Genomic DNA, 25,813 nt, shown 5'->3' on the forward strand with positions numbered 1-25,813 from the left:
AAACAAGATACACAAATTAAAGATTTGGTTCCACAGCAACATAAAGAATAAAACACAGGCTGGAAGAGGAATAGTAATGGAAACATCCATTCAGGCTTCTTTCCCATAATTCTGACCATTTATCACCACAGATCTTAGAACTGGATCCCTTCAAAACTAGTATAAATAGGCTTTACAGCTTTACTCCATCACTGGTTTCTGCTTTAGAACGACCAGTTTGATACCAGACACACAAGCGTCACAGTATCCAATACAAATACTACACATTAACTAACATTCCTTTCATACTTCTAACACATGCTTGTCTGCCTAATTCTGTTTTATTATGGGAACACTATTTTCATGAGAAGCACCCTTGTTTTTCCTTCCTTTCAACAGTAACTTAATCCACTTTAATAATGTTTCACAGATCTATTCTGCAAATTAGTATTTTTCAAAATTAACCTGTACACCTAAGGAATGTTTTTTCTATACAATCAAACAGCAATATTTCAAGAACTTTGGTAATTAAGGTTTGGACTCCGAAGAAGATGGTAGCCCCCTGCCCCCCTTACCACCACACTCCATTTTTCTCTCTAAATGCACACATGCAGGGCACAAGGCAAACATTTTAGGTTTGTTTGTTTGGTCTTTTTTACAGTCCTGTCCTAGATATGGAATCTTGGCATCTTACCACGCTGACAGACTGCACATTTCCCAAATTCAATACTACATTGAGCTCCTTACACTGTATGGCCCTGAGTCTGGGAATAATGGTAGGACTTGCAGGAGGGCTGGAGCAGCTACTGATCAAGCTTTTCCTTTTATCCATCGTTGGAGAAGCCTGCACAGTGAATTTATGCTGGAAATCTGTTTACCAAAAGAAAAAATCAAAACAAACAAGAAAGACACAGTTAAAATTCTTTTCTTAATATAAGAAAAAAAGAAATAATAATTTACAGTAACTTTCAAAGAGCTCAATTTACAGGATCTATGTAGAAATGAAGTTTTACAGCTAAACACTATCCCCCTGTTGTACTTGCAGTTACTTTAGAACAAAGACGTGTGCTCACCCTCATGAAGATATATCTTAATGTATGTGTGAAATACATACATACATAGATGCCCATGTGTTGACTGACATTTATGTCAAAGTATATCCCTGTATAAATTCCTTTCATCTTATCTCTCAGTTTCTTAAGCTAAGCAAACCCACCAGCAATAGGTGGGTTTACAGGCCTAAAGAAAGGCATAGTTAACATGCACATTTTACCATCACTGCTCTTCTGAACAGCCAGTCTATCAGAAAACAAAGAATTTAGTGTAAGCCATCATCCTTGAGGTAATGATGAGCCTTAGGTGATTTACAAAACCATCTCCATACAGAATCCACAGCAGAAATACTAAGGATTCAACATTCTTTACTCTTAAGAGTGACTTCCTTGACACCTCACCAATATTTAACATTTCTTCCAGAAGGGTGGTATTAGAGGTCACTTGTGTGTTCATATGAGTTCACATGTGAACTAGCAATATAGGGCTGTAGTCTCACACCTATCAACGTATTTTTGGTAATTTTTAGATTCCTGCACCAAGAAATCCAGTAGATTATGGTTTCTGCTGCAGCATTATGTAAAATATTCCGAGAGCAAGAACCTCCACCATTTTTTATGTACATACTTTATTAAAGGATCATTTTGAGCATTACATGCTAAACTGCAACACCAACATTTTAACCATGAACCATATACAGCCATTGACTAACCTACACATAACATCTCAAATTTACTTCTGCCCTTCATACTTGGAACTTTGGGGAATGCAAGCCACAAGAGCATCAAATTTAGTTTCTTGATCCAAGAGAGGCATGTTTTTCCCCAAAGTACATCCAATACTTTCTAATGTGTAAGTACCAGTAGAAAGGAGCTACCAAAGCTACAGGTTCACATGTTCCTCCCATTTCATCTGACACAGCCTAACACGTCACCAACCTGAAGGCAGGCTGATATGATTGCCATCTTTTAACTTGAGACGATTCCTCTTGAACTTCCCCATGCGTTTCTTCACCCGAGGCTTCTCCTGACACAGCTGGTGGATGATGATGTTGAGCTCCCTTTCCAGGATGTCAATCTCACGTTCTGCCAGCTCCTGTTCCCGCCTTCGTAGCAACTCCTCATGGTTCTTCTGTTCAACAGCAGCACGAGTCAGCTCTTCTTCCCATGTGCGCAGCTCCTGCGGGGAGATAAGAAAGGAGAAACAAAAAGCTACCTTGTGACCTGTAGGTTACGACTAACATTATGTATTCTGAAGGTACCGCAGCAATGACTTGTGCTCACCACACCGCTAGTGCCACTGTTCAAAGGCTCAGCTGAAAGCCAAAAAACCTAAAACAGTCCTCAAGAACTTCTATGCTTGCCATTCATATAAGCATTAAAATTTGGACATCAGCGCTTGTGAGGCCACACCTGGAATCCTGTGTCCAGTTCTGGGCTCTCCAATACAAGAAAGACATGGACATACTGGAGAGAGTCTAACGAAGGGCCATGAAGACAATTAAGAGACTGAAGCATCTCTCCTATGAGGAAGGGCTGAGAGAGATGGGTCTGTTTGTCCTAGCAAAGACGTCTTGGGTGGGGGAAAGGGGGATCTTAGCAGTGTATATAAAAACCTGAACAAAGGGTGCAAAGAAGATAGAGCCAGGCTCTTTTAAGCAGTGCCCAGCAACAGGACAAGAGGCAATGGGCACACACTGAAACACAGATTCCCTTTGAAGACATTTTTACTGTGAGTGTTACTGAGCACTGACACAGGTTGCCCAGAGAGGCTGTAGAGTCTCCCTCCTTGGAGATATTCAAAAGCCATCTAGACATGGTCCTGGGCAACTGGCTCTAGGTGGCCCTGACTGAGTAGGGGAGCTGGACCACATGACATCCAGAGGTCCCTCCAACTTCAGCCATTCTGTGATTCTGTGAAAAGGTACTGAATCCTAAATTCAGTGTCATGAGAAAATATGCTGAGTATCTGACATAAACATGTTTACAAGAGCCATTGGAGAGTACCTTGCATATGGGAACCCATTTTGGAAGATTTATTCATAACGTTGAAAAAAATTAATACTTGCCTTTCTGTTCAGTAAGAACCTATGTTAACTTCAGTATTGACTTTAAAAATAACCTTATCATCTCATGCATCATAAAATAGCAAAAAACCACAGCTCTAACATAAAAATGAATGAAGAAAACATCATCAGGAGGTCATTTCCATCATTTTCCACCAAGCATGGCTGCTCCTGAAGCATAAAGATGCATAAGACAAACCTTCCAATCTTTCCCTTGTTGACAAAATAAATCAACTGAAATTGTCCTCGAGATCTCAAAATGTCTTCTCACTGCACTCCTCTCACCACAAGGACAAAAGAATTCAGCCTCAGAATAATTATCTTCAGCTGGCTAATTCCACTGCAGAAAGTAAAAACTGAAGAATTCAAGTTAAACTTCAGATAGATTTTAGCTTAATTTAATTTTTTTTAATAATAACAGGTCTTTGTTACCTGTCCCATCACCACAGAGGTTTGGTACATTTTGCTCATGAGGTGAATAGGATATAAAATTCTCTTTCTCCATTGCTACAGAGGAATACAGTACTCAAAACCTGAGGGCAGTTTAGCTACTACTATTTGGTCTTCTGTTTGTCTGTTGAAGTTTCTGGCTTTCAAAAACTGTTCCAACACAGTTATGCCATGGGACAACAGCAGCAGGGAAATTCCTATGAGCTATTTTATTTTTCCCAAAAGCTACTACAATATGTGAATAGAAATGTCTTAAGTACTGTTGTAGAACTTCTCACCCCTGCCCCCAGGTCTCCTTTTCTTTCTCTCTGCTTCATAAACCAAACTTCTGAGCCCAAATCAAGCATCAAGTTGGCTGCTTATTACAGATTTATCTTTAGGTGAGAGACAGTGAACTTGGGAAAAATATTATTACTTTAGTGATTCCACTGCAGTATTTCCTATCAACAACTGTAAAAACAGTCTCTGTAAGGACCTTAACATAGATGCAGCAAGCTGTACTTTCTGCAAGTATGCTTGAAGAAAACTTCAGCTTTTTCACTTCTACTCTTTGAAGCCGATAGTCACAATTCCTTTTATTCCTGCTAGCATTTTTGTTTCCTGCTATTTATCCAGATGGACTTCAATTATAACAGTTATTGGACCATTCCCCTAGTAGTACTCATGTTTATTATAGTCTATCCACTTCGGCTGTGCTCAAAGCCTGGAAAACACAAACCTGACAGAACCAAACCTGCAACGTTTGCTGGAGTATATACACTGAAACTACCCCTCCTACTTTTACTGTTAACAGTTATCATTGGGCTTCTCAATTAAGACACTAACAGTGAAATAGTTATCAGATGCATTAACAATGAAGACAACTCTTCATAGCAGTTTGCACAGTGTATAATGGAAGCTCACTACAAAATTAGAAAGAGTAATGGCTCAGGATGCAGATATTTATTTTACTCATGATTCTGCCCTTGTGTGCATTATAACCTGCCATTGATTCGGGGACTTATTACAAGCTCCAGTAAAGCACACACAAAATTAACTCTGGGATTCACTAAATGATGATCCCTGTTTGAATTATGAAATGGGAAAACTATAATCAGAGAGCACAAGCATGGAGTGGTTTTCTCTACTTACCTTTTCTTTGGCTCTGAGCTGATCAAACATCTCTTGGATCTCTTGTTTCCAGTCTTCCTGCAGGGAGTGGAAGGAATCTTTGGGCATTTCAAAGAAACCAGACTCTTCTATGGCAGTGAGATGGTCTAGGATACTGGCAAAGGAAGGTCGTGAGTGTGGGTCAGGGTTCCAACAATCTAGAATAGGACAAAGACAAGCAACTGTTAAGCATCTCTTAGTATGGAGGTTTGAGAGGATGAGCAGTACTTTACTGATCCCCAGTGGCTAAGAGCGGAATGCACACTATCTCTGTTACCCCATCTTTCCCATTTCCCACTTGCATTGACTATTGTGCAATCATAAGTCAAGTACGGAATTCATGCTTATACCTTATCCAGCATCACTCAAGATCTTGAACTACCTGGTCTCCAGGTTCTGTTACGATAATACGCCAAGTAAAATAGAGGTTTACCAATTTTACAGAAAGTTAGGTTTTCAAGCATATATTAAAAAAATCATAAATAATTTCCTTAGATATTTTGCTTTAAGTTGTATGTGCTCACAGAGTGCAGATACTACGCAAGACTCTTGCAAACAGTTCTTTATCACACTCACACTACAGAGTTAACAGCCATACTGCAGAAGAATATCTACCAGAGTTCTTTCTAATGCCCAGCTGTAATATTAAGCTGAGTCATTATGAATCTCTTCCACAGAACTGAAAATCTCTCCTGCAAGGCAGACTGGGCATAGCTTGAGTGAAAATAGGAGATTCAAGTAAATAATGACATCAAACAGTGTATTTGGAGTTTTCTTATTTTTAAGGGTTATTTTTTATTATCTGAGAGAAAATTGTTTGATCGGGATTTTTTCCTTTGCTTTTAAGAAAAACCACAGATAATCTTTTTCATTTATAATCTAATGCAATAAAACTTACTCAATTACAGAGCTCTCAAACTGCAGAATTTAAGGTACCCATCTTACCACATCAGGCAACACAACTAGCAATAGTACAAAAAGGTACTTTTACAGTGATGGGAACTGAACATTGAAAACAGAAACAGAAAATAGTATAAAGTAACATTTCAAGCTACAAAATCATTAAGAACATGTTTTTTAAAAGCCATTAAGTCAAAATGTTTGACTTAACACATTTGAATAGGAAGTCCTTACTCATTCAGTCCTCCCTCTTACTTCACCCTTATTTCTACTCCCTGCAGAAAACATTACTTCCTCATTCTATATATTGTCCTGTACTGGGACTTACACAGGTTCTTGTTCAACAAGTATCCTTATTCTCTTTAGTGCTGCTGGGCTCCTGCATGCCAAAATTTGAGAGGAACCAAACACAAAAACTTCACATTCAAGTATATTTCTAGGGAATACAACTTTTGTACATGAATGGAAGAAACTAACACATGGGTTTCTCTCAGTATTCTCATACTGTCATTGCTCTAAATGCTCACTGGATTTAAAGACATACATTACTGCAGCAGAAGGCGAGAGTTATAAAAACCTTCTAAAGCCTCCTAGGCCTTACAGCTGGAAAAAAGGAAACGTACTTGAAAAAATTTTGGTGATGTCCTAAAAGACATTCATTCATCATTTCTGTGGACTGAAATACACCAAGGAGCAGCTGTAATTAAAAATAAGTAACACTTCACAAAATCTGTGCAACTTAGTTTTGCAGGTCTTTTCTTTGATTTTAGTGTTACTGAGATTTTGCATTTGGGAGCTTTGGTTTCAAAACTGCTGGTATCAAGATGCTGGTATTTAAGCATCTGATCAGGTTCCAGGAGGCATAAGCTGGAACACATTTGTGTTTATGGATTTCAAATTGCTTCTCTAACAAAATAGAGTACTAAGGATGTTAAAGAGTGCTCTGAAGGTCCCCTGCTGCTGACCAATTAGTAGCGATGGGTGATACAGCTGGACTGTCAGTGCCATAATCCTTGCCTCTTTACCCCAGGTTTTAAGCATGGCAAAGCAAACATGACCCAAAGTAAAACAAATTGCTGCAGCCAGCCAAATGCATGAGTGAATGAACAGGATAACTATGCAGGTGGCCCGTGGCTTTTATTTTCCCAGGCCTAGATCTGCCATTATTTGCACTAATGAGGACAGTTGTAACATACAAGTCTTTTCTGTGAAGAGGGAAAGTTCAGCTTTGTTGTCTCAGTGAAGACCACCAGGGCAGTAATTCAAAAGTAAAAGCAGCATTAGGCGAACAAGAGTTCACCCAAGACGGGAAACAGCCTGTTTGAAAAACAGTTTTGGTGAAGAGGCAGAAAGTAATTGTTTTCTTTTTCTCTTCTTCCCCCTGCACATGGAGAAGCCAAGCGTTCCAAAGCCATGTGGGTGCTCACCCCTGAGCTGCTGGGTTCAAGCTCAGGCCATATGCCTCTACCTGACTTTCCCAATAGAGGGCATTATTTTTAACCCCAGCAGTAGATACCTCACTTATAAGAAATCCAAAGTCCTTGTTTTAGTGAACCATGTCAAAATAAATTGCCCTGGCACAACACTACGCTGGTAGTTCCATTACTCTTTCAGATGCAGTTTCTTGCTTTACATTGCTTCCAAACTATTGTACCTGCAACTCTGCTACTGTTTACTATCCAGTAGGACATTTCTTTTTTAGTACAGTATACGAAATTTTCTACTTTAACTTAACTGAAGCCTGTAACTTCCAGAAATAGACCAGAGACGTGCAGAAGTATTCAAAAAGCAGAGAAATCCATCAGACACATTTTCTTGCATAAATCAAATTCCTTTCTCGGAGCTAAAAACACCACCAGAGGCCACAGAACATCAGCTCTATGTTCAGACTCATTCTTTGCTCACTAAGACTATAAGACATGTTTGATTTCTTTTTACCTCTGTTTTTCTTTCTGCCAGATAGGTATGAAAATGTTTATTACACATAAACACCTGGCACTGGGAAAAAGCCACTAAAGGTACTACTGTGAGAGAGGGAGGAAAGGAAGGAAGGAACAACTGAAGCTTGGAGATATGCAAGTAATTGCAATAGCCAACAGAGCAGGTCACACAGGTACACCCCAAAATCTACCTCACAGAACCCTTTTTAATGACTACAGCAGCTCTGATGACAAACTCCTATATTTCTTTCATCCATATGTAGCCCACCTTGGGCATGAATTATCTCCACACTCAAAGCAGAAAAGCACATTATTCTGACTGAAAATTTGGGTTGTTTTCAAATGTCAAAGCCACATTTAAACCCTCTCTCCAAAACGTCAGTAGGATAAAGTTTCATTCCAAATCAATCTAACACTGCCTAGCAAGATGTTCAAGCTATGAATTTCAAAGGAAGTTGAAGACTTCAAACTAGACCAAAAAATACATGAAGTTTTGGTGTTGAGTCTTTGCTACTCGAGAACTACAAGCTAGATAGCAGCAATAGCCCTCATTTTCCTATAAAGCCAGCTGATATAAAATGGCAGAGACATTTCTTTCACATACTACTCTTGTAATAAAGTAACTGTCACAGCACACTAACAGCCAAGCCTAGCTCCCTTAATAACTTGCACCATTGAATTAAACCCTTTGAGAAATCTGTGCTTTTAAGTATCAAAACCAACACAAGGAGGCAATGCTCAACAGCCCTCTAGAAACAGCACAAACCATACTCACACCACAGCTGGCTTACCTTCCATGAGTTTGGCAAAAGGCTCTGGACATGTGGAAGGGATTGGAAGGGCAAGTTTATTCATGGCAACACCATATGCTACTGCAAGACCATCAATTCCTCGGAACGGTACTTCTCCTGTTAGCAGTTCCCAAAGCAGCACGCCATAACTACCAGGAAGAAAACAGAAAAGAGAATAGGTGTTTAACACATTCTTTGTTAAGCAACAAGAAAGTACTTGAATTTATCAGGGTAAGTCTGGCACACTGAAGAAATTGCAGTTTTCTGGACAAACTCATCATGGCTGCCAAGCTGGGTGAAGTGTCTTATTTTACCTGCTTCTTTTAATAAGACTGAAATAAGATGCCATTTTTGCCTTTTAGGCAAAAATCATTTTCTCTCTGGAAACTGGGAACAATCTGAAAAATATTAACGTAAATCTTCTAACTAATTTAGCAAATTTCAAACCAGAACCCAGTCAAACTCTCAAAAATGTGACAGAGGGTTGCTTGGTGTATTGTGATTTTTAAAAATAAGAGAAAAATACTTCTTCAGAATTAAGATGTTCTTAAGATGTTCTATGAAATATTAACTATGAAGTTATGGAAATAGTTCCAGTACTGTTCTCCCCCCCAGGTATACAACAAACAACATATCCTCAGAATATTCTCTCTGCTTCTAGGAAACCTGAGCCAGAGATGGCTTCTTCATACTTAGTAACCTGACAGTTTTTTCTTCCCTTGATCTGTCTTATTCTCTTATGAACCAGTTTACCGTCCACTATGTTCTGTGGTACTGACTTCCACAAATTTAATGATGCATTGCAAAAAAAATACTTCCATGTGTTTGTTTTGAGCTCGTCACTTAGTAATTTCATTTGCTTCCCCATAGTTCTTTCAACACAAGGAAGAGTGAACATATGTTTCCTATTAGCTCCCTCCATGCCATCCATGATTTCACAGGCTCCCACTACATCCTGCCTAAATCATCTTCTTTCCAGCTCCCAAAATCCTAATCTAGATAAATCCCAATCTAATTACTCTCCTAAACAGAAGCTGTTTCAGATCTTTCATTGACCTTGACATCTTCTGTACCATCTCATTCCATTTAAACATTTTATGCTGGAATGATCAAAATCATGTAAAGTCTTAAAGATGTGGGGACAGGCACAATATTTCCAGTTTTCTTCATTTCTTTCCCGTTAAATTTTAATTTGCCACCTGCCTTTCTGACTCCTTACAAAATGAGCTAAGTTATCCACAGTAACTCCAATATCTTTTAACCTAATCATAACAGTAAAATTCAGAGCCCATCATTGTACATGTGAAATTCTCCCATGGGTACTACTTCGTATTTACTACCATTTCATCTATTTTATCATTCAGTATAATAAAACTTCTCCTCAACTCCCTGCAGTAGATTAATTTTTCTTATCCTAAATAACTTGGTATCATCGACAAATGTTACCTAACCATTTATTGCTTTTTCAAATCACTTATGATGATGTTGAACACAATTTCCCACCAAGAAACCAGATTTATTCTTTTAGTAATTAAGAATTGACTAAGTGATGGGAAACAGACTTGTCCTCTTTCCCCACATCAATTTACTTTCTTTAAAAGCTTTTGATGGAAGATTTTGTTGAAAATTTTTATAAATCCAAATATGTTATAAGCAATCTTACCACTTGTCCACATACTCAGTAACTCCTTCAAGAATTTTCTTTTTTTCACAAGATACAGTTTCCTTCTATAAAAGCTGACTCTTCCCCAGATATGCTTATATGTCCACCAGCTTCCCACTCTTTAGTGCTGTTTCTACCATTTAGTAGAACTGAAAATCAGACTTGCTGATCCTCGGGAAGCTCTTTTAAGACCTATCATTATGTTTGCTGCCTTCCATTTCTCTGGTATTAAGGCAGCTTTAAGCAACAGATTACACAGCACAGCTATTAACTCAGCTGGTGCTCTCGTGTACCTGCAGAAATCTTGGGTGTTACTGTAAATCCCAGGAATTTGTTACCGTTCATTTTATCAGTCAGTTTTAACACTTCTGTGGACAGTACTTCAGTATGAGATCTCTTACAGCTCAACTCCCTTAAAGAGAAATTTTCAGTTTAAAAAGCCTCTTTGCTCCATTCTAGCAGACACAAGTCACTAAGATTTCTTTCTGCTACAGCTTCATCATCTTTGTACTCTTACATCTTGGTCACCCCTGGGCTGTATGTTCTCCTGCAGGGTTCTCACCTGTGCTGCATTTGAAAGCAATGTATTTGGTTTTATGCCGTTTGCAAGACTCTCCTCAAAACCCTTTCAATCCTCTTGAATGTTTTATGTTCAACTTGCCAACACTTCAGTTCATGCCTAATTTTCCTCATTTGGATACAGGTTCAACTTTTTGAAGGATGTCTTCCAGTAGACTCTTCTACATCGTCTTCTTCATTCATTTAAAGTCTTTCCTATGCATTTGCTCTCAGCGTTAACATAGCATCCTTAAAAGATATCCACGTTGCGAGTTCCCCTTTTGTTGTTTTTACACAAAATTCCTCAATGTTGTCATTAATCTCCTCGAAACTAAACACTACTGTAATGGACTAAATTTTCTTAATTGCCGTTGCAAAGATATTGAATCTAAGTATGCATATACTGTACAATTTTGAAGCCCTCCTAAGCATACCTGAATACCAAATAAAAAACTGCTTCTCTTCCCAAAGCTCCCTGAATAGCTGCTCCACAAAACAGTCATTGCTGAAGCTAAAAGGTTAATCTCTTCTTGTTGCAAAGCAACCATTGCCCTATCCATTTGGGAGTAATCAAAACTGTCATTATCACAACCTGTACTCTTGCAATCTCCACCACCCCCACCCCACCAAGTCTTTAACATTCATTGTTACCACTGCCACCTTAGTTGGACAGTCTTAATACTACTTTTCCTATTTAGATATGGAATTTCAGTCACTAGAGAATCCACCTAACACAGTTAGTTTACTTTATTAAGCAAAACATTTTTTCACTTACACAATCTTTTGCATTTTTCCTACGTAATTCATACTCTTGATATTGTAATGATAATTGATTATTACTTTCCATCCAGGTTCTCAATTTCTTACTGTATCAAGAGCCTCATTTGAAAGAAATAAACAGGAGTTTAAGAATTTCCCATTTTCTTTTTGGCCTCCTAGGATTCATAAGACACTCAAAGAAAATTAATACCGGACTGAATATATATTTGGCCTGTCTAAATCTGATTGATCGTTCATGTTGCTCTTTAGTTTGGATGAGAGCGTTGATATCAAAAGGTAGGAAAAATCACCAGTGAGTTGTGTTATTACTTTAACACTAGTACAGGATAAAGCATGTATTAGATATTTCTTTCAATGGAATGGTTAGGAAAGCATTATTGATGTGCATTTCTTCTGCAGGGTAATTTTTAAAAGACAAAGGAGTGGACAGATTGGCATTTCTTCTAATGTGATACTAGAAGTATATATTGCAGGAAAGGCCACTTTGTTTCTGACAAAACTGAATGCCACCTCTTCCTCATGTGCTTACAGTTCATTGCTGAGAATACTTCTTCCAAAGAACTGCTTTGTGGCATTTGAACAACAATCATCCCAAGTGATTAAACATCAAGAGAGGTGCTGAACAGTTCCCCATTAACTCTCAAGCAGGGGATTGGGAATTACAAAGGAAAAAGCCAGAGACTGAAGAGATTTATACAAAAAAAAAAAAGCACAGGAAGAAAGAATCGAGGGCCTCTCCTCATTCTCAACAGGGAGGAAGAAAAACTGATAAAGCTCATTTATTTTTCCAGTAACCAGTAGTAATTTTTGGACCTTAATTATGAAATGAACCATGTGATACAGACCATGCGTCCAAGTCAATTGACACTTGTATGAATAATTAACCATCTCCCAGTGATCCAGTAATCCCTTAAGCCATTTAACATCAGGTTCAATCCTACACACTAGATTTTCAGGGAGAGGGAGGCTGGAGGTCTGCAGGATTTCACATGTGATTTTGCCACCTCCCTTGTAAGTCTGTGAACTTAGAAAAAACCCAGGAATTTCTTCTCACTGTTATCATTCAATGGCATTTGTACCTCTGATCTATCTCCCTAGGTTCAGCACTTCCTGTGAGAAACGAACTATCAAGCCCAACGAGTTGATCCCAGCAACAACAGAAACTAGAAAATTACTTTTGTTAAGAAAAAACATCATTACATTTTCATGGCTATTAACAGTAGCATTTTGCATGTTGTCGGACTGGCAGTTCCAGAGATGGTATTTCCTGCTTATTTCACAAGTCAGTTGTGTACACTTCTCCCAAGTGAGCTTCTACCAATATTGCTAGTCAATGCCTATCTGCCAGGTACTGAAGTCTTGCCAGTGCTTCATTACACACAGAAGACTACAGAGGCCTGCAAGCAGTCAGCTGTAGATGGAAGTGCTTGCCAACACTTGATTCAAATTAAATATTCTAATGACTGAAGTTCCTACACCCTCCACTGAATGCCTGAAACATCCTGGTCTGCTAATCAGATGCTTGTAGGTAGTTTGGGTATTCCATTCCTAAATGAAAATTAAATTCCTAATTATTTCACTGGTCTCAGAGCAGGTACACCTTAAAGCATCTAAGCTGAGGAACACAGAGAACCCAGATGAAGGTTGTATGGTGGCTTTATATTCCACAAACCAATCATATTGACATCATGGTTGTCTTTTAAGTGGCACAAGTCAAAAACCAAGTGTGCAGCAAACAAGAAATATGTTTAAGCAGTTAAAATGACAGGGAAATTTGAATTACAGGCCTACTAACATTAGCTTGCTGTGCAGTACTGGATAAGCTGCAGTATCTGTGCTTAAACTTCACCCCTGTAAATCCAAAGCAAATATGTAACTCTTCTCTCAAACACAAACAGATTTACAGGAACTGACATATTTAAATAGAACAGTAGCTTCTTTGTCCTCTGTGCAATATAAGCATAAGGTTTCTGCTGTATATGTAAAGCTTGCGGATGCAGCACAGCAAAATTCGTAACAACAAATTTTCACTAGCAAGATGTACTAAGTACTCTTATTATTAACAAGCTTTACAGTGGCCCAGACCCTGGTGATAGACACCAGTGTGTGGGAGCATTCCTCAGCCTTCTAAGTTCTTTGCCAATCCTCCCTTAGAGTGGAACAAAAAAAAAAAAACCAACCCACCAGATTAATTTTTTTTTAAATGGATCTTGATATACGTTTTGAAAGGAATTGCATGAAACAGTTATTTATTATAAGACTGACTCAGGAAATTTCAGACCTGGCAAGCATCATCTTCACCTGTTTGTGCAGCAAGAACATAAGCAGAGCAAGAGTCTCATTAAAAGGCTGGGCAACAACACAGCCAGCAGTATTATTCTAATAAACTTTCAAGAAAAGGTGTTGAAATAAAAGAGTTTGTGAATGTTAGAGACGGAGACAGCCAATTTTGCAGATGCTGTACAGACTAACTGGGAGGTTGTCAGGCAAAAAACTCCCTCAACTCCAGAGATTAACCAAGAGGTTGAAGTGGACAAGAGGAGGGGCAAGTCTAATAGGATAAAAAAGTTCATCCTGTTAAGAATTTCAAGCTGCATCCTTGGGTGGTGACAGGATTTATTACACATGTCCATGACTGCTTTTGTAAAGTCTAGTGCTTACAATCATTGACACGCTTAGTAGTGACTGCACGGGCAATTACTTGTCGTCTGTATACATGCCTCAAACACCTTTCAGCTTATTTAACCATGACTCAATGTTTTGGCCATCAGAGAGAGAGCAGGCTTATTCAGAGACAGTATGTCAGCTCTCTTAATGGTGATGACCCTCTCTTTAAGGAAGAGCACTGAGAGGAACTCAACGTGTTTTCAAGGGAAAACTGGTAACTACAAAAAGAGAAAGTGATGAAGGAATCTTAAAAATAGAAATACAGTATTCTGAAAAACTAACAAATAATTTAAGTTATTTACGATCCTTAAGTCCTGAAGTGGTTCACAGTCCTTAAGTCAATGACCAAACTGGTATTTTCACACAGGTACAGAGGCACTTGAGCTACATTCATGAAAATCACCAACTGACCTATTAAGTCTTTTTTAAGATGAGGTCATACTGGTACAGAACATCTACTGATCTGATCACTGTGTGCCTGGATTAATAAAGTTACAATCACAGAGAAATTGTTTCCCCTTTCCCTTCTCCCTCTCCCCCAGGTTACCCTTGAAGGCCATTCCTGGCACTGTTTCAGAGAAGAGCAAATTGAGGTTTGAGCTTGACAAGCTGTGTACAAACCATCATGCACACTGAAAAGGTACACAGCCTTGAGGTTTTCATTTCTGCCAGACTTCCCTTAGAATAAATGCCTAGTTCTTGCTCAGTTCATCTCCGATTAACTACAGAGGCTACCACATTTAATTACAGAGTCAGAATTTTATCCACACCATTAGCGGGCAAAACACAAGTTCATACATTCATCACAAGGCAATACATTATTTATTCAGCAAAACTGGATAAGGAAAATTAAAATCCCCACACCAAATCTCTGCCATAACAGCCAGACAATTCTGCCTGCCAGGATATTTCTTTATCCCGACAGATTTCACAGCATGCACACACTTGTGTGGGAACATTACTGGCCACCAACAGAATCTTACTGCTCTAAGGATGAAGTCACCCTGACATTTCAATACCTCTCTCCCCACAGGAAAAACAAAATTCCATCTACTTCATCTGTTTCAGATGTTCAGTACTAACTCTATGTCACACAGCATCCAGAAAAGTCACTGTCCTAGAGCTATTTACTGAATTCTAGATTTACCAATTCACTTAATGGTCATATTCAAACTCACTTTCAGGAAGTCTAGGGGCCGACCCTTACACTCCTCCCCACCAAACTAGCTCAAAAATCCCAGTGCATGAATGGAAAAGACAATACATATGTCTATGTAATTACTATTAGCAATTACTACTTATGGATTATATACTCAGATGGACCTAGAGAAGAGATCCATTATTTTATGTGAAAGACTAGAAGGGTGGAAATAATTCATAAGATTATTATGAAAGTAAAAACATTGTATTTGGGCTGAAACTGCACTGGGAATTTGGTTAGGTACAGTGTGTTTGTGTACATATACATCAGTGACAGATTACTACCAAAACATAAAATGATCTTACTGTTGGTAAAACAGTAAAAAAAGTAGTAATTTTAAGTGCTTCACAGGTTGGTTTATGGCCTTTGATTATGCTAGCCAATAGCCAAATAAGCACAAAAAGGCTTTTTTTAGATAAAGCAGAGGGAATTACAATTATAAACCCTAGGATAATCTTGAAAGTAAATTTATAGAACAACAAAAATTGAGAGGCATGCAGGAGCTGGTCCACCAGTTTCTACAGTTAAAAAAATATTTATTACTAAATACAAAGTAGTCTGAGAGTTCGATAGATGGAAAGCTGGTGGATAAAGTTTTTTTTTTAGGACCTAAATTTTAATATTTGGTTCACCATTACTCATTCTTAAACATAAAAGAGGTTTCCTGGCACATCTAGTTACTCTTTAGTACCCAATCATTTAATGCCAAATCAATACCTCCACACATCGCTGCCTTTGGAGAACATGGAGGAGCGGATGACCTCAGGAGCCATCCAGGCATATGTCCCAGCTGCGCTCATTTTGGTAGTTTTATGCCATTCCCTGGCCAAGCCGAAATCCGTGATCTTCAATATCTTGTTGCTCAGATCTCCATTTTCCACCTTTTCGAGTATCAGTACTGGAGAAAAGGGGAGGGGGGGAATAAAAGGTATGCAGAGTAAAGCTAGTATTTATGCAGAAAAGATCCTCTTGGACATCTCCCAGATTTCAAGATTCCCCCTGACTTTTATTTATTCTCAAACATACCACACTCTGTTACAAGTTATTTCAAGCTGATCCCTTCATTTGACAAGTAAACAGCTGTCGAGCAAATAACTTCAAATTTACCCAAAATACCAAGCCCCAGAGAACAAATAGATAACATAATTATTTAATATAGTGCCTTGTGTCATTCTGTATAATAATTCTCTGCTAAGAGGAAGTGAACCACTGTAACTTCTAGAAATCCAGATAAGGGAGGACATTTCCTAATTAATCCTCTCTCAGCAAGCCAGTAATAGCATCTTTTTCTTGAACTGCTTAGAGGACTTTTTTTTTTAAATCCAGATACACACACAGGCTGGATATACCCTTCATGTAAATGTGTTAGGAGTGGAAGCTCTATGTACACAGATTTTTTTTTAAAGTCACAATAAAAAAAAAAAAAAGATGATCAGTAATAACATGCCCAATTCAAGATTTCATATGCACCACCATGATATAGATGCCCTCCCCCATCATTATGAAACTATTGTTTTAGTTAAGCTGCCAAAGTTTCTACCACATTTCAGAGGCAGAACTCAAGAATACTTTGGTATAAGGCACATACTCCTCTTTACTCAGAAATCTGTCCTGTCATACCACTGTGAAATGAGTGTAAACCAGAGGCCAGAAGTATCCACTCTGCTTTAGCAGCACCTCATCATCCTCTTTCTTTATCTTAATGTAAAGTGGCCAGACAAGTTGTACCAGCAATGTAACATCAAGCAAAAGAATATAACAGGCCACTAAGCTTCCATAACTAACATAGCCATAAGCCTGTGAAATTATTTTTAGCCACTCTGTAAAGGGCCACAAAGAAAAAATATTTGTATTACTGTTAGTCCAATGACTTCACAGCAAAAGACATCAAGCCACTAATACACCACCATTATGCAGCTTCTTAGAAAACAAGAGGGGTTTTTTCCCTTTCTACATACATGTGTGAATTGCGAAAAAAAAAAAAAAAACCCAAACCAAGCCACAACCAAAACATGATGGATCATAACAAAACCTATAAAAGGCAAAAGCACTGCAAAAATTACAGTACATGTAAAAATCATCTTCAGGACCATTTTCAGCAGTTCAGGGAAAGATTCAAGTATCAGTCTCAAGTTAACGCAGCTTTTTTTGGGTATAAAAAAAAAAACCCAAAACCAAACAACTTACATTCATTCTCATACTTCCCTCCAATAACCAAAATGGGATTTCCCATGAAATAAAAGCCAAAAGGGTTATTTGAACCCTTCTGCATAATAAGTAATACACATCTAAATGTTAAAATACTGCATGTATTTCTATCAAAAGTTAAGCAAACTATCTGTTCTCTGAAAAGTTTAAAAAAAAAGCTACCCTTTCTACAAGGCTTCAGAATTCACAATATACTACTTCATTAAAGATTTTTGTGGCCTAACTCAAGTTGTGAATGAAGTAGACTTACGGTTAAAGCTCTTGGTTCTTGCTTTTTTTTCCAAAATTCCTAACACATTACTGAATGCTCCATTTTCCTAATTGCAGAGGAAGGAAGGGTTTGCGGCCTAGGGTTACTATTCTCTTGATCTGGGCAAAAGCATAAGTATTTTTAGAGCCACACTTCAGTGTAGAACAGAACCACCACAAGAAACAAAGATACAGAAGAAGGCTTCCTTTGTGCCTCTTCTTCTAGTAAGCCTTTTTTCCTTCGTTCTAGCAGATGAAGAACTGCTGAGAGAAATTGCTAACAAGTCACTCGTTGATTGTGAGAGTAAAAAAATTCCTAGAATGTATGTACTAAGTTTCTTCTTCTAACATGTACCCACTCTGCCTAAAAAGCTGGCACAATAATAAAATCTAGTTTTAAATTTAAATGCAGTAATACATAGATACACAGTGAAGTTGTAAAGTAAAACTTTGAAACAAGAAAATATGGGTTTGTTTTTCTTTTGTTTCCCTCCATAAAAGCACAATGAGCAATAAGCAAATTTGTTGTTTACAAGGTAGATCATATTCTGTCTGAATGAGCTCAGTAGCTGGACAGAGAGCCAGATATCACAGTTGGATTGTACATACCTTCCTGGCAAGAGGTTATTTAAATCTAATTAACTTGATTTGTATTAAGTTCTAACAAAATAATTAGTACTTACACAGATCTTTTGTATCCATGAACTTGTTCTTTTGTCAGATGCGGGCTAAGTAAGATAAATTACCATGACAAAAGACCACAAAGAAGGACAATGAAAGAGCTGGATTTATTGCAAGTCCTTGATTCCTTAGTTACATCCTTGGCTCCCCTCCTATTTCCTTGTAATAACTGCTTGGGATAATAAGCCTGCAACCCAAAATTGTAAAGATTAACTTTAAGAATCATATCCCTCTCCAGCATCTGTTTCAGTTCTCCTTATCTTGGTCAGTATCAATACGCTCACTTGTAACTGCTAGTAGTCTCCCCAGCCCACCTGTCAGATTTTCAAACCAAAAAGCTTGACTTTTCCTTTTGCATTTGCTCAGATTTCCATGAAGAATCTCGTAAGTAGGTAAAATATGACTTCCTTTCAACTTCTTCCTTAAAAATCTCTTTTACGGAGAACACAAGCCAGGTTGCTAAGACACCACAAATGCATTTTACTCATGCTAATCAACATGGTCTCATTTGCTTCTGAGCTTTATCTACAACCAGTTACTGCCTCCTCTTTAATACTTTGAGTGCAAGTTCTCTTCTGCAAGCGCTATTTATTCTGCACTCGTATTAGTCTACCACAATATGAAACACAAGCAACATACTTCTTACACTTACAGAGTTACCATACCTTTCTATCTTTGAATAATTTGCTCACTCAGGACAGAGCTAACAGTGGCCAGATGATCAGCAGAACAAAATAATTCAGACACAAATATACAGCACCTACACCAAAAACTCAGCCAATCTGCCAAGGCAGTAAATCTCATTCTGGTCTGTTGATTAAAAAGATCTGCATGAGATAAATAGGTTTAAAAAAAGGTAGAAAATTGAATGGAATATTTTTCACAATCTCGGCTTTAAAAAGAGAAATTTTTTGGCAGCAAAGATACTGGGCCTAGTTTTCAGGCAACTGGGAAAGAACAACAGCCGAACCAGCAGGAACATGCAGAATGTGTGTCAGGTTGGTGGTGGATCACCATTTTCCCCGTTCCAGCAAGGCCCATGCAAGAAATCTCTTCTTGTGTGCATGCACAGAGCCAAGTTGTAGATGAAGGTGTGCTATGTACTACTGCTCCTAACAACTCAAAAACATCTTTTTCCTCAGTAGCACAGACTAATAGCTGATCTGAAGTAGCATGAGTAGGAGCCAACTGGCAGTCTGCAAAAAGGGACCGGTGAAGCAAACTGGGTATTACAAGCACATCCAGAGAGCTTTGAGGATGCAGCTGCTACAGCAAAACAACTTACTATAGCAAATCACCCATACCATGTTATTTGCATACTGCATGGCTTAAAGTAGAATTTAAAATTCTTATCAACTTTAGGTGAAGGGTATCATGAACATGTATGCTTACAGGAGTAATAATCCAGAAGTGCTCACATACTTTTTCATATATTCCTGAAAGACTTGGAACTTGTCCTCCAGAAAATAAACATTTGACAATGAGAAATTAATTCTGTCCAGCAAGACAGCTCTTCCATATCTCAAGGTGTCCCAGCTGAGACAACAAGAAAGGAGTATGATCCAAACAGGCCTTGGTATCTCCTAGCAAGACCTTCCCTGGATCAGGCAGTCATCCAGATACAGGTACCTATGATTTAGATGTGCAATTTCAACTACTAAGAGCTTATTAAGAACTTTATTACCACTAGGACTCTCAAGAAGCATTACTGGCAATTATTCGATCCCACTGTTTAATTTCTTGAGAGCCAGGCAGACTGCGAGTGGTGAAAGACAACAGCCAATTGAGACACACTACATCTGAGCTTAGAGACATACAAAGGTAGAAATTAAACACTGGGCCACCTCTTATCTAGGTTCTGATGAAGACCAATCTTTTTTCTTTGAAATGAAGAAGCCTGTTGAGGTTCCTCCATATTCTTTGAGAACATCTTTGGTGCCTTACAAGAAGCATCAAGGATATTGTCATACCAGACTCTTGTGAGAAAGTTTCCTGAAGTACAAAGAAAGAAGTAGGCACTATATAAGAAAAGGGGTGGGTTAGGCAATAAGCCAACACTTACTGGTTTGATGATGAGACAGACTAACTAGCAGAATAGTATAAAGCAGAATTCAAAGATCTTTTGACAAGACTCAGTCTGGTGCAGTCATACTGTCTGATATTACAGCAAGTAAACAAACAACTCTGTGTTGCTAGAGATGAGAACACTTGTTATTGCTACATTTTCAGTACTTTTTAACACAGGTTTCCATCTATGCGATGCTTTGGCTTCTGCTCAGGACAAAACAAGTTGCAGTAACAAAGAGGAAAGACAGCACTGCATGGCTTGCTTTCATCACTAACTGTACAGCATTTTCAGTCGTCCCTAAGTAGTTCAGAGCTATAGGTGGCAGTTGGTACCCTACTCTCTGAAGATTTAGGAAACCCTACGCTTGGGACTGATACTTCATGAACAATTACCATCATGGTCACAGTACTAGCTACAGCACCCAGACCTGTAAGACCATCCCAGTTACTAAACAGCCTTTCTTAATTGTGTCCTTTAATTTGCCCTTGTTGCCATGAGCAAACTCAGAAATTAAGATCCATATTAGCAAAGAATCATCTTTAGTCAACAAGTCCTGGCATTTACCCCTTCAAGAATCACAGTAATGTGGAAGAGTATAATTTCCACAAGAACAAGTCCAGTTGCTGAAGATATGGTTTGATTTAGTTATTTTGACTATTGAAGCAATAGTGAGGAGGCCAGAGCCAAAGCAGATGGATAAACGTTTACAAAGAGCATCTTCAGTACCTTCTGCAGATCATTGAGCACTGGCCATTAACCAGACTTTTCAGCATGTCTAATACTCTTCAGTTTGTAGGCAACACCAGATGCTGAAACAGAAGTGTCAATAGAGTCTTTCCTGATACAACTGGAGTTTCTCATTCCAGTCTCAATCTGCACAAAGAGCGATGGGGAGTTAACTCAGCCAGTGCTGGTACCATTTAAAGATGGTTTCTTAGTAAGTGGGGCGGGAAAGAACTGATGATGCACCCAAGATCCTCTTATCCTTGTTTGTGATTTGAGCTAGCAGCTTTTCTAGCAGAGTTGGAAGTGAAGGAAATGAACTTCTTGAAGTCAGGTGAAGCCAGTTTACCTTCTCCAGTTTAAGTATCATTCTGTATGTATATTTATAGCTATCAGGCTTTTGACAGAAACCAATGTCAATCTTACTGAAAGTAACCAAGTCTTTATAAATACACAGATCACAGCGATAATAGATCCCAAAGGGTATGATTCTCAGTTTTGTGAGTCACAGTTGCATACCAGTGACATCAAGAAGAACAAGGGTTTTTTTCTAGAGCCAGGCCCAACTCGGAGGCTTTTGTTGTTTAAACAAAGATTTGTACTGAAAATAGACCTCATAGAAGCAGGCCCACCGAAGTATAACTGACACAATTGTGCCTGACATCGAGTCAGCTCTTCCTCCTGCCCCACCCCATTCCACATTATTATGCTTGTGGGTTTGCGTGGCAAGGGTTGGGGGGGCCGAGGGGGGGAGAGGCAGGGCAGGGCTATGGGGTGGCTTCTGTGAGAAGCTGCCAGAAGCTTCCCCTGTGTCCGACAGAGCCAGTGACAGCCAGCTCCAAGATGGACCCAACATTGGCCAAGGCCAAGCCCATCAGTCACCGGTGGTAGCACCTCTGGGATAATATATTAAGGGGTGGGGGGGAAACCTGCACAGATATAGCTGGAGAGATGAGTGAGAAGATGTGAGAGGAGCAGCCCTGCAGGCACCCAGGTCAGTGCAGAAGGAGGGACAGGAGGTGCTCCAGGCACTGGAGCAGAGGTTCCCCTGCAGCCCCTGGTGCAGCCCCTGGTGGGCTGCAGCTCAAGGAGGCCCACAGGGGAGCAGATCTCCACCTGCAGCCTGGGGAGGAACCCCATGCCAGAGCAGGGGGATGCCCGAAGCAGCGTGTGATACTGTGGGAAGCCCATGCTGGAACAGGCTCCTGGCAGGGTCCTGTGGGCCGATGGAGAAAGGAGCCCAGGCTGGAGCAGGTTTGCAAGTTTGTGGAGGGCTGTCTGCTGTGGGAGGGACCCCAGGCTGGAGCAGGGGCAGAGTGTGAGGAGTCCTCCCCTGAGGAGGACGGAGCGGCAGAGACAGCGTGTGATGGACTGACTACAGCCCCCATTCCCCGTCCCCCAACACTGCTCAGGGGGAGGAGGTAGAGAAATCAAGAGTGAAGTTGAGCCTGGGAAGAAGGGAGGGGTGGGGGGAAGGTGATTTAAAATTCAGTTTATTTCTCATTATCCTACTCTGATTTGATTGGCAATATATTAAGCTAATTTCCCCAAGTCAAGTCTGTTTTGCCTATGACAGTAATAGGTGAGTGATCTATCCCTGTCCTCATTTTCACTCACATGCTTTTTGTTCTGTTTTCTCTCCCCTGTCCAGTTGAGGAGGGAGAGTGATAGAGCGGCTTTGGTGGGCACCCAGTGTCCAACCAGGGTCAACCCACCACAATGCTTTACTGGAAAGACAAACCATCTGCCTTAGTACTCAAAGCAATACAAAAAGCAACTCAATTAAGGTTTCTAAGATACCGTTATATCCTTCAGCCTTCATGTAGTTGCTACTACTGAATCTTCAGTTTAGTCTTGTCATCACAAGTCATTATGGAGATGCCTTCTCTGTGTAGCACTAAGTGCAGGATTATTTAATTGGAGGACAGAGATAAGGCTGCTGTTGATCTAATGAGACCTTTAAGGACGGTTCCAAAGGTGGAGCTTCATGTCAGAACCTTGAACTTTCACTAGAAACTCATGAACTTGCACTAGTGTCTTTAGGATTAGGACTATATGTATCCAGGACTATTCTATGTCCTTTCAGAAGAAGAAATCACTGCAGTGAAAATACCAAAACCTGCAACTTCAAAATTTTGTTACTGTGGACATCCTGTACTTAGAACTAAACAGTGGGTTTGGGTACAAGTAGGCAGAGGATCAAATGAATTCTGAAGGAATACAGACTGGAGTTTAAAAAAAAACAAAACAAAACAGTGTAAATGCTAGCCAGATTTCAACTCCGCCATAAACTGTAAGATAAACCCACAGAAGGACTGACCTGGAGGCAAGTGATAAAAATTTCTATAGAGATGAAATTCTGCCTTTCATGCATGAAATAGATGCACACCTATCACAGCCTCACATGTTCAAAAGGTGAATTGCTTCCCCTTCCCCCTCCTCCATCCTCACAGATCATTACAGTGAAAGCTGTCTTGGATGAAACAAGCTCACAGCATCTCAGAAGGCAGTCTTCCTGGGCTACAAACAGTCAGAAAAAACAAAGCCTCTCCAGAAGGGGATTCCAAGCATAAATCTAATATACATGCTCTGAATTAGTTTCTACAGGAGCCTCTCTTGACACATCTGTGCTAAGTGCCCAAACTCAAGCCACATGAATCTCTGTAGTCTGGTGTAAGTAAGCAACTTCAATTAGAGAAGTTCCCCAACACACCAGATGTTAGAGAGCCATCTGGTGAAAACCAATTGACTCATAGTTGCAAAATTATCTCAGTATTCTGAGCATTTTTAAAATTAAGTTTTCAGAAATATATTGTTCTATTAGTAGGACAGCTAGTGTAAGTCAAACTGGTACTACTGTTAAATCAGTCTTAAATAAAACCGCCCCTTGGCCCACAAAGGCAGCTGGCGGTCATAATTCATTGCATCTTGCACCACTCACCTTAATGATCACTGAATCCATTGAGGAGTCAATGGTGAACACCTCTGTTGAACACACAAAGCCTTACTGCAAGGAGGACCTCATTTCCAGATATTAAACAGCTGTATTTTCATTACTCATGCATCTACCAGAAAGACATGAGATCAGATATACAAATACACCACATCAAGGTAACGATAGGGGTATAAAGCTGTATATCCTTTGATCTACTTATACCTACATTTTAATAAACCCTAAGACGGCTGGGTAAACCACATATAACATGTCAGTATCACTCCTGCTTCTTAGCCATCACAGTAAGAAGTTTAAAACTGCTGAGCAAACTTCGGGGAATATTCTCTACTTTATTATAGTGTTCCAATGCAAATAACTGCACTGTTGATATATTTTTCATTCTGCTTAACCCAACTTAATTCTATAACAAAATGTTTTTTTCCTTTTTCCAATTATGCTAGAAGCACTAATTGGTCTGGATCTCTTTCTTTCTGCCAGAATACACGCATTTCTATCCCTTTCCTTTAATTTTCTTCTTCTCAAACCCATCTACTCTTCTTACAAACACACTCCTCTACCCTACATAAACAGATAAACCATCTGCACTGAATCTTTCAATCCGATCACTAAAACAAAGATGATAAAGCTTTACTTAAGTTCTAAGTTGGTCACTTTATAAAACCTCAGTAACAGGCCTCCTATTTTTCATCCAGCACCATACTACCTCCAGTATGCATGAAAAGATAGTTCAGAAAGCTAGATCACTTTCACAGGAGGAAAGTTTTCACAAGGGAAATTAAGAAAAATTTTTTTGGCAAACAAAATTAACAGCTGCTGTTTTAATCCTCTGTTCTGCTCATATTACACCAGCAGAGCCAGAAAACATGTTATAACCTCCTCTCACAAACACAAACTTCCCTGGAAGGTATAGTAACACCGTCAGATGTTTTGCTTTTTTCTTTTAGAGGTGTTATTTTAGTTTGCAGTTACACTTTTGGACAGTTAGGACAGCATTCTTAAGTCTCCAATGGGCCAAAGTAATGGGAAAGAACAAGTAGGGAAAAATAAACACTAACACATGCTGATCCAGTTGCTAGTAACATCAAAGAACTGGTAGGAAGTGGCTTCTCATTTCATCTCCTTCATTCAATATGGTCATATAACTGCCTTTTTCTGGTTTCTCAGCCTAGAGGAAGGATTAGGTTTATCTGTGCAGTATAGTGCTGAACAGAACGCTCCTTTGCTTTGCTTGTGCTAAAAGCTGACTCACCACTTCGGAAGCAGAGCAACATTCACGGAGGAACTACTACAGCGTGATTACCCACGCCAAAAATAGCCCATTTTTATATGTGAGGGTAGAGGAAGGGGGCTGCTGTCTACTGCACAAAATAGTATGAACAGCCCTGCATACCAAAATTTTCTGGCTGTACTGGCTTCAGCTTCTTCAACTACTTTGTTGTTGTATTCCCAATTTATTTAGCACACAGCACACCAAGAAAATAAAGAACTTCCTGACTCAAGAGACAAAAATTGGTAACAACAGAATACCAAGGAAAGCCAGATTACCTTGCAATACCACGACAATAGTTAACCACCGAACTGCCCACCACCCCCATATTTCATGACAAAAGCTGTATCAGCAACTTCACGCTCCCTTTCCCAGTCCAGTGTGTATTAAGAAACACAAAAGAAATTGCAAAAAAAAAAAAAAAAAAAAAAAAGAAAACACGCTCTTTGTTTGGTTTAAGTTCAA

The 25,813-nt window shown here is 39.2% G+C and overlaps 1 protein-coding gene across 1 annotated transcript in view; it reads right to left on the reverse strand.

Annotated features, from left to right (window-relative positions):
* The window catches only part of MAP3K9 (mitogen-activated protein kinase kinase kinase 9), a 51,150-nt gene that overhangs the window by 9,489 nt on the left and 15,848 nt on the right, over window positions 1-25,813 (reverse strand). Inside the window, exons 2-6 of the mRNA XM_035898008.1 lie at window positions 15,914-16,094; window positions 8,328-8,476; window positions 4,679-4,854; window positions 1,971-2,211; window positions 708-849 (exon numbers count right to left, since the gene is read on the reverse strand). Of these exons, the coding sequence (XP_035753901.1) occupies window positions 708-849; window positions 1,971-2,211; window positions 4,679-4,854; window positions 8,328-8,476; window positions 15,914-16,094 (889 nt within the window). The remainder of the gene's footprint in view (window positions 1-707; window positions 850-1,970; window positions 2,212-4,678; window positions 4,855-8,327; window positions 8,477-15,913; window positions 16,095-25,813) is intronic.

Source organism: Egretta garzetta, unplaced genomic scaffold, assembly GCF_000687185.1.
Source record: "Egretta garzetta isolate BGI_Z169 unplaced genomic scaffold, ASM68718v1 scaffold177, whole genome shotgun sequence".
NCBI classification, from domain to species: Eukaryota; Metazoa; Chordata; class Aves; order Pelecaniformes; family Ardeidae; genus Egretta; species Egretta garzetta.